The 10495-nt window shown below is 40.2% G+C and overlaps 1 protein-coding gene across 1 annotated transcript; it reads left to right on the top strand.

Moving 5' to 3' along the window:
* Positions 1-9551: 9551 nt before the first annotated feature.
* On the top strand, positions 9552-9803 carry LOC105568511 (voltage-dependent calcium channel type A subunit alpha-1-like). Its single transcript, XM_012024232.1, has one exon. The coding sequence runs from the start codon at positions 9552-9554 to the stop codon at positions 9801-9803; it is 252 nt and encodes an 83-aa protein (XP_011879622.1).
* The last annotated feature ends 692 nt before the right edge of the window (positions 9804-10495 follow it).

The following is a 10495-nucleotide window of genomic DNA, read 5'->3' as shown; positions in this document are numbered from 1 at the left end:
TCTTGCGTTTGCATTTCTCTGCAATAATTGTAATTAAAGTAACTTTAATAGACGATTGAGCTAAAAGCGATTCAATTTAAACGGCTATTTTTGTCACTCTCCTGATTTGCATGCAATCAAGTAAATTCACTAGTTTCTACTCGATAGTAACTTCGTGTTCCTGGGAACAAGTAACACGATGCTAAGACACTCGTGGGACAGTGTGCAGCCTCGAGGAATATGTGGTGTAAATCGAGTCAATAAATTAAATTAAGACGACGTGTCGTAACTGCTCCGGAAGCTTTGGGGGGGATTAACTTTTTTCGAAACGAAAAACAGCACGGAGCGATAACTTCGTGTTAACCCTTTCTTTTCCAGCGAGACACCTCGGGGACTCTATATGATTTTTCAGGTTTGCACGCTTGTAAGATAACAGAGGAAAGTCTTAAGGCATTTTTGTAAGAACCTCCTTCCGAACCAAGAAATACGAGATACATTGGTTATAAATATTGTATCTCTTATTGTATAGCCTAGAAGTTTTATAATATAATTGAGCAAGATTGGTGAAATGTGGAAAAATGCAACTGAAGGAGTTAAAATTAATAAGATATAAAAGACACAAAAACTAAACTTTTAATTATTTTATATATTATACCTATAGAGTATAATTTTATATACAATTAATGTTTTCTCTCTTATCTTATATGTAATAAACCATATAAGATTATTAATTTTATATAAAATTATACTCTATATAATATATCAAATACTTAAAAGTTTGGTTTTTGTGTTTTTTATATCTTAATTTTAACTTCTTCAGTTGCATTTTTCCACATTTCAACAATCTTGCTCAATTATATTATAAAACTTCTAGGCTATACAATAAGAGATACAATATTTATAACCAATGCATCTCTTATTTCTTGGTGCGGAAGGAAGTTTCTACAAAAATCGTGATAATAGACCCACGATAATCACTACACGATTGACGGTGCGCTTTGATTGTCATGATGATAAACGATGTAGGATGATAAGATGCAAAAGTTAAACGACAAACGTACGACACGACAGAGGGCTTAATTAAATCGTTTGTGGGCTCGATAAATGACCGTCGAATTGCGCTAATCGTTTCTGGAACACGCGCGCCGATCATTTGGCGATTAAATGTCGACGCATGTGCCAGGGGCGGCCTGTGGGAATTCTGTAAAGCGACATTAACGAGCGTGTGGCATGACGTTACGCTTTCACAGGATATAGTATAACGCGTGTGTCGGCTTTCGATGTTGTCGGCCGGTCAAGATTGCGTTACACGTGTTGCGAAGATTGATCGTCCCTCGTCGCGGAGTGACATAATTATCGCGTATAAAACCTTGTTTCGCGCTCTGGACGACAAGATTTGTCTTGCTCAACTGGAGGACTCGCTGTTCAAAGCCACTTCGTGTATGCGAGGACCGCAGGGCCCCGAACTTATTGGGCAAGTAGAAGCCGTTTGCCGAATATCTATTTGATCGTGCGTATAGGTATACATATAGACGGATGATTGAGTTGGTCTTCTACGATATAAACTTGTTGCAGTGGACGGATTTACGTGAGTTTGACAGGTTTATTTATAAAATACAAAAATTTGTTTCCATACAATTATAGGTTCTTTCATCAAAAGATATAAATTATAACGACCAAAGTCTTTATTAAGAAGCTTGAAAAGGACCGAAACCCATGGTCGAAACGTAGCGATTCTTAAACATAAAAATTGCCAGATACGGTCAACCAAATTTGATGTTGTTTATTAAGAAGGTTTATCTTTTATTAAAGCTACAAGTGGTACATCGTATTAAGACAGTCAAACGTATTTCAGGCCTATGAGTAGTGAAAGAATAGTTAGAGGATATGTACATGTTGGATATCCTCCTTTGTTCTAAAATATACAAAGGGCGTCCTCAAAGAGCGACTCACCGCGCGCTCGAAGGATTCTCTGCGATATTGTATTTTCCGTAATCAAGTTCCGGTCCATTGTCGCCGAGTGAAAGAGCAGGTTGTTCAGTTTTAAGCCAGCGTCTGCGTAAAATTCCACGCGTCAAAGGCGCGCACAGCAGGTTGCAGGTTGCGGACGATTTAGATCAAAAGAGCTGCAGGTGCAATTACCGTGAGGAGCGCGAACGCAACGGGAAATCGCAACGCAGCATGCCTTGACGCTCTCTCTTATTCCCTTCCTCTCTCTCTCTCTCTCTCTCTTTATTTCTCGCAAGTTTGTTTATGAAGTGTCGGGTGCAGACGGTTGACGAAATGAACAAGTTGATTTTGCAGAGAATCCGAACTAGAGAGGGATTTTCCTCTCTTCCTGCTGTCATTCCCTGTTCCCTATTAATAGTCAATGAGAACGACTGTCATGAGCGAAAGAGAGAAAGAAAGGGGGAGGAAGGGGAGAAGGGGAAAATTAGATCCTGCTGCGCCTAAAGTGCAGGGCTGAGAAAGGGTGGGAAAAAGAGTCAACGCGCGGATTATCGTTCGCTCTCGGCCAGTAAGCTCTGCAGAAGTTTATCTCGCGTGCATTTACGAGATGCTGTATTTTCCATTAGCTTGAGGCGGTTGTTACCTTTAATTCAGAAAATTATTAACGATGATTTATCGTGCACGCTTATTGTAAAGTTTAACAGTAACTTAATTAAATAGTCTCGTATTTAAATGCAGCGTTGGCACACTCGTAATTAATGTAATAATAGTACAAAAATATGAAGATGATACGAGATGCACGCGAGTTTGTTATATATTTTTATTATCATCTATCAACATCGTTATTCGAGGAGTGAGAGGCAAAAAAGCGCAACTTCCATGTTTAAGGTCTAATTTTCAATAATTTAAACAATACTGGGACTCAAAAAATACATTAATAGAGGAAAGTCCTCTATTATGAGATAGGTTTCTAATATGAGGTTTTTTCAACACCCAAATTCAATCACAAATCTTTTTCGCAACGATTACACAATCTAACAATGAATTTTGCACTAAACAAATTTTGCTCCAAGGGCAATAAATCCATGGTGGAATCAACTGCTGATGCCTATTAATTTAACAGAGACCCCATTGTCCCATATTAGGATTCTATCTCATAACGGGGGACTTTCCTCTATAAAATAAACTCTTTAACTTCGTTTAGTTGTACGTATGTGTATGTATATCTTTATTGTATCCTCCTTAGAGTTGACAAGACGCTTTTTTGAGGAGCGTATCCTTAATTTCGTTTAGTTTATGTATTAATCTTGTAATTTTTCATTAACATAATATTTAGCTCAACGCAACCCCACAACCGCGCAACGTTTCGCGCATGCAATCAGGAATTCATGGTATCTGTTAAGATTTTGCGTAATCACTGCGCCGTAGCCGTTCCTTGTCGGAACTTTCCACTCAAGCAGCACTTCGTGCGAGTTTCGGTCTGTGACATCGCTGCGACATTAGTTAAACTTCGCCATTATGACCGGCCGACTATCGGACGGCGGCGCGACTCGCTAACTAATAATTAAAATTAATCGGGAATTAATTGGATAACTAATGTTCGTTGCTCAGCTTGCTTGAAAAAGAAGCGTATGACGCGATACGCGGGCGGATAAAAAGGTTGCGATGCATTGTTTCGTCGAGTGTGATCCTTGGCAATTCGCCGATCCGCATGAAATGACGGGCTTTTCACGAATCACGTTACAGACGAGCAAGGAAAATTCCCGTTACACGATTTGATCTCATGTGAACTTTGTTTCAATAGAATTCAGATTTTATTGTTCTATTACAGGGATGTTTCAGGAAATCCGAGTAGACTGATGGAACAATTCGCATTTAAATTAAATCGGAAATCTATTCCCTTCGGTTTTACTCGTTCGAGTAATATGCGAGGACGGTTAAGCCAATTTTTACGAAATTACGTAACGCGGTTTATCGTCTATGCAATATGGAAGCAGGTTATATCCATCTTAAAATTCTATATTCGAAAATTTACAATAACACTCTTGTTGCCGATAGTGTAACGTTACGCAATAACATTTGTCCCATAAGTTACAAAGAAAATGTACCTTGAGGCTGTTTTCGTTATACGCACAACCCGCTGTAGTTTTTTTTTTCTAATGTTCACTCAACGTTTGTCGATCGGTAAGGTTCGTTATTAGCGAGAAAAGTTCGCACTTCGCCTAAAATTATTCATCTAGAATAATTAAGCTGAACCTTAATTATGTTCGGAACCGTCCTTTTAGATAATGTAAAACCTGACGCGGTCGAAAGTCTCCACCCTTACGGAGGTCTTATAAATTTGCTTTTCCTTTTCATTCCGCGCACGACACTCTCGAACGGGATTCCCTGCCATCATTCACCCTCTTTCTTCTTCCCGTTTCTACCCCTCGGCGCGCAAAAAGCGGCTCTGGGGTGAAACTAATTTTACGAGAAGTCGGCCGATCCCTTCGATTCTTTATTAGATTTCCTATGTCGATGTGGTGCTCTGTACCGAGCAGAAAGAAATCAGCGAACGAAAAATGCTCGGAGATGATTGCAAGCGTTTTGGAACCATTTGCTAAACGAGATATTGCCACCCTCGCGCCGAAAGTATAAATGCGTAGAAATAGCAAGTTTTATAGTACTTAAAGTTGTCAGAGCTTTTGCAATCTTCACTTGGCGTTCGCCTAAAAATCTTACCTCTATTATACACTGAGAAAAATGTCCGATTAAATATAATCGGATAATCCAATTACATAATAACTAAATACAGATCAATACTTAGTTACTGATCAGCACTTGGTTACTGATGATAAAAATCATTGACTAACCAGACTTTCTCAGACATGTAGAAACTGATCGTTAAAACTGGACGTTAACTGAGAAACATTACCAGTAGTTGACTTTCGTAATCAGTCACTAATAGAACGCTACGAGTTACTACTGATTCAACATTATCAGTTACTGACGTTGTTAATCAGTTCTTTTTCGTAAGGGTAATACTTTAAACTTATTAATAACGTATCAGGATGATAATAACTTATTTAAATAGGGGAGCATGTCAATTTGCATGTAAATGCGAATAACTTTGTGCGCGATAAAAATACAATCTTTATTTTCAAATTGTCCCGGATTTTATTTGGATTAAGGCGAAAACGAAGTATCGGATAAAAGCGAATTTGTATATGCGCGAATGGAAGTATGTTCTGCTGTCTGCGTGTGTCGAGGTAGAAGGGTAAAAAGTGCTTTGGACAGGGAGAGAGCCAGAAGTTCGGCAAATTCGAACTCGCGGTTGCGATAAACGTAAAGGGCGACGACAGGAAATACTTGCGAAAAGAAGAGGTGTAGACTGGACAAAGGAAGCGGAGAGATGAAAAGGACAATGGACGGAATAAAAACGGGACGGTTCTTCGTGCGGGAGTCGACGAGAGGGAGATTCTCGAGCGATGTGTTGCGCCCTGTTATACCAGAACGAGAGAACGGGGGAAAGAACACGTACAAAGAGAGGGTATGCACATGCGATGCAAAGAGAAAGACATGTAAAGAGAATATGTGTACGGAGAAAGGAAGAAAGATGGAGGACGGGAGTTGAAAGGGTTAGAGGAGGGAAGAAAGAGAGAGAGAGAGAGAGAGAGAGAGGGGGGGAAACGGAGCAGAGGTTGCCGGGTAACACAGCGAGGGTGGGATAAGAGTTCCCCGGGGTGCCTAGCAACAGGTTGCTACCCTAAAATTTCGACCACCGGCGCGGCGTGCGGGAAGACTAGCTACTGCGATCTATGTACGCATACGCGATCTACGTATTTTCCCGAAACTCGCTTATGTAAAGCACGTCGATACACGCCCCCGTGCGCGCTTCGCCTTCGATTTCTCATTATCCGCCATGAGGTCGTGAATGGTGCAGGAGGAGAGGCAGGAGAACGAGCAAGCGCGCCTGTGTGTTTGCGCGATTCGTTTTCTGCTTTCTCTCGTCGTCTCGTCAAGTTCATGTAAATAATATAGACGACGTGAATAATATAATACATATATAATATATAATGCAGTAGTAGTTTACGTAAATGATCGAGTATTAATAGGTAAATAATGACCGTTTGATAGCAATAGTTTACACAAATAATATCATGAATAATAAAATTAAATTGCATGCGAAATGATCTCTCGCGAACGGGATATTGCAACCAGATCCCTAGATTCGCGGAAAACAGTGCAAACGATACACACCATCTCTTCGTAATTGCATACCAATTGTGTAACATTTTAATTCATCAATTTTTATTGATACACGATTGTCAACGCACGTTATTCCAGATGCATTATGCAACAACAAGAGAGAATAGGAGAGCGCAACAAAACTGTGGCCGACTTCGTATTGACTTTTATTCCATTACGCATTTATGCAAGGGAATACGCGAATGAATGCTGATGTGTAGATGAAGGTGATTCGGTGAAACGATGAAATAAGCCTGATGGGATGAGCTGTTTGAGAGAGAGGCAGAATCGGCATGAAAACTTATAAATTGATTACTTTCGAGCGCGAACAATGATATCGCAACGGTAATGTCCGTTCGCGTGAAATTTCGCGTAGCGACGTGTCGAGATGCGCGTGGGTGTGCCCCGTAATGGATTGTAATTCTGTTTTGTTCATTCGATAAAGCCGGACCGGATAATAATTCGTGCGCGCAAATAACCGTGCGAGAACTGACGCGTGTTAACGCCCGCGAATGCTCGACGCCACGAATATCTCGCGTCGTGATTCAATCCGTGAGGAATCAGCATCGACGGAAAATTGCGGCTTTAATCGCCGCATTTCACGCGGATCCGCCGCGAAATATAAAATATCCTCGAGACGTAGATTTTCCAATTAATCGACTTCCCTCCCGCGGGATTGTTGTGGTAATCGCTGCAATCACAAATCTCTTCATTGTCGATATACTGAAAATCTCTTCTATTGCGCGTTTAACTTGAGACGACAGATCTAATTGCGATTTAAATTTTACGCACGCCTGCTCTGGGAAAAAAAGGAGACAGTTAGCAACCTATTTTGGGGCAGGCAATTACTAATCGGATTATTTGGATTGTTCGTAACTTTCTAATCTTTTACGAATTTTATCCCGCGTAGCTAAAAATCGCAATCAGCTATTCTATCTATATCCAAGATTTTTAAGTGATACTAATCAATTCTCACAATTAGTTCTGTCGATATTCAGTAACGCAAAGATAACTTTCACTTAAGGGGCACTAACCGAAATGTTAAGTTGCTTAACTACAACAAAAAACGGTCAAAATTTTTCCCAGAGTAGAGTTACGAACAATCCAGATAATTCGATTACTAATTGTGGGCCCCAAAATGGCTTGCTAACTGTCCTTCTTTTTTCTTAGAGTGGCAAAATATTTTAGTCTTAATCGCGGTATCTATCTCCGCGCAAGATTCCGTGGCATTTCACGAAATCATAATTTTGTGGTCTAAGCGCTTCGAGCTTGCACCGCCATTTGGCGAACACGCAACGTGTAAACTGTATACCTAATATGCACTCGATCCATGGATATGTACTTATTTAGTGTACACCGACCTACGTGCGCCTGCTTAGCGTAATGCGCTTGGTGAGAAACTTTGCGAAACTCCGCCGTAATAAAGTCCTGAATCTGATAGCTCGAGGAAACAACGACGGTCGTGTAACGCGGGTGATTTACCGTAGTTTCCGTAACCGAAATCATTTATGCTTTGCAATATTTACGACGCTCATCCGCAACCCCGTAATTTTCATTAAGGCTGACTTTATCGGGCGTCACTTAATCTTTTATCGGTTCATCAAAGTGCCCAGGTTGATATCGACATAAAATTCCGCGGACTCTATTTAGAACATTTATGAAGGACAAACGAATATATAAAGAGAACGTCTCTCGCGTTTATTAAAATGCACGTTGAAATATTATCCCGCGGGAAAGTGGCGGCTCTCCGAGGTTTCTTCCTCTCGCGGGCTCTTTTGCGCATCGAGGTACTGATTGCCGCGAAAGTATCACGAACCCTTTGATGACTTTTCTCGTGCGTTTCTATTCACGCCGGTAGGTATTCGTGAACTCCGCGCATTTCCGGTTCGCCGAGGGTAGTGAACTCGACGCGTACGTCGCGTTCGGACGATGATTAATCGGATTTCGCAATATCTAGATAGCGGTGGCGCTTTATTTTCCATCATTTCAGCGCGCACGACGGACGCTTTCAGGAAATGAAGAGAAAAGGTAGAAATGGAAAGGAGATTCACGCTCATGACGTTTGAAAAGCCAGGCGGGAGCCAGTAGGTATGCAGGACGCGGGCGCGGGTAATTAATAGAATATTTCACGCACGTTGCCGAGAGACGGTGCCTTTAACGCTGCTTACGTAACGTATGAATGGCGTGCAAATCCGTATCGAACTCGAGATTCGTATCGCGGATACATTGGAAACGGTCTCTTTTTTCCCCTCTTCTTTATATTCGATACGACGGACTTTTCCCATCGATCCGACGAAGATTAGTTAGGCATCGCCGATACGTTAAGGGAAAAAAAGGCTATTAATGGCCCTGGCACGCGTGCCAGAAAATAGACGGGCACAAGTGCTCGATCGCGTGACTACTGGCTGCCACTGATGCGCCAAGATTAGGCCAGTCAACGTAACCTAATTAACGAAAGAACCGCTCCGTTGAATTTCTTCCATGCCTCGTTAGTTTATACCTTCGCAAATTCTTTTTTCTTTTAAACCAAGAGCGGCGATTCCAGCCTGGACAGTTTATCGTTACGTAATTCATGCGTGCCATCTGATTTGAAGTATCATGATGATTTATGACCGGCGACCCTAATTTCGAAACTGAATACATCGGATAAAATAGTTTTTAGTCGAGAACGCTAGGTACTCGTTACTCTTTCCATTTTATTTTTGTTGCGATATCGTTTCCGACACATCACTATAGAATAAACTGTGACACGGTCTCTCTCTCTTTTTTTTAAAGAGCTTGAGTGTAAAAAAATAGGTATCCGAAGATACGTGTCAGCTTCACGTATTCATTGTGTGAGCATTAGTTGCAACAGTTTTATTTCAATCAGGATTCACATTGAAATCTAATACTTTTTAATAGCTTTTCTAAATAGAATTCAAGTCTGATGGAAATAAAATATCGTGACAAATAATTATAAAAGATATCGAATTTTTTATAGCATTTTCTTGATAACTTTATTAAAATTCTGGAAAAAAATTGTTATAAAAATTAATTATCTATTATTCTATAATAGATATAAAATTCGATATTCGGTTTCTCAATTTTTAATTCTCAATTTTTTCAAAATTTTAAAGAAAAGTGTCAAGAACTTTTGAAAGAGTTAAAATTTTATTTATTATATTAAAAATTTTTTAAACAAAGTGCTAGGCACTGTCTACAAAGAGGCGTAGAATAATAATAGTTAAAAAAACTACGTATACTGACATTAATTTTCAAGATAGCAATCACAAGTTTTCGCGCGTTTCGGAATTCAAATTACGATCGCAGGGTTGAAACTTCGATCCTTAGGTTTCTATCTTACAATTATATACAAAGTTTACTTGGATTTCATTAGCTTATGCATTTCTTCCAGGATGTTGGGTGGCGTGGCAGGTCGGCACGTGTCTACACGTCGGCGTGGCAGTAATCCGCTGGTGCGTGGAAGCGTGGGCCTCATCGGCTATGGTGGGATCGGCGGTGGTCCTGGAAACGCGGCCGATGGCGGCGCGACGCACTTGGATACGATGCCCCGGTATGCCGCCAGGAGACGGAGGGCCGTCACCACCAGCGACCACAAGAGCTGCGCCCTTATACAGACGCGGCTCAAGCTTGGCGATATTATGTGAGTGAACTTCTCCTTCGTCTTTTCTTACTTAATTCTTTAGCTACCAGCGGTTACGATTGTGCGGACGTCCATCTTGGGAACTTTACGGTATAGAAAGGAGAAAAATGAACTTTCAGCTAAACAATTAAGATCTCTTTTAGTAATTTACGGCCTGGTATTTAACGATAATCGATATAGAAAGATAAATGCGGACGATAACATTTATTCGCAATTCTATTTTGTTTATTGATTACCTTGAGAAAGCAACTACATATAGTTGGTAAATTGAAAATAGACTATTATTTGTCGTCCGCATGAAGCTAAAAAGGTCCTTGAGGCGTTCGTTTAAATTGATGATAATTGCTCATAAAAATTCTGAATTAGAATTGTTCAATGGCCTAATTTACATCGTGCATTTGATACGCATATCAAATAGTGTATATGAACTGATCAGCCAATGACTAAACCAATTCACTAGTTATTTACTATTTCTTACTATTTAATACGCGTATCAAGTGCACGATGTAAACTAGGCCACAAATTACATTTTTCGGTACTAAGATATCACACTTTAGTAAGAGGTAATTAAAAAATTGTCATTAATATACAGAGACCTTTATGTAGGTGATAATGGTGCTAACGATCGCGTTTACTGTTTTCCTTTTAAGAGGCAACGCGAATATGCCAACCTAACAAATATATGATAGTACATTA

The sequence above is a fragment of the Vollenhovia emeryi genome, unplaced genomic scaffold, assembly GCF_000949405.1.
Source record: "Vollenhovia emeryi isolate VEMERY1.0 unplaced genomic scaffold, V.emery_V1.0 DF939128.1, whole genome shotgun sequence".
Taxonomy (NCBI): domain Eukaryota; kingdom Metazoa; phylum Arthropoda; class Insecta; order Hymenoptera; family Formicidae; genus Vollenhovia; species Vollenhovia emeryi.
Note: the sequence above shows the minus strand (reverse complement) of the source record. Positions and strands in the feature narration are given on the sequence as shown.

Bases quoted from the DNA above. Each gene is read 5' to 3' on its own strand.
- LOC105568511 (XM_012024232.1), top strand. From the start codon at position 9,552: ATGTTGGGTGGCGTGGCAGGTCGGCACGTGTCTACACGTCGGCGTGGC.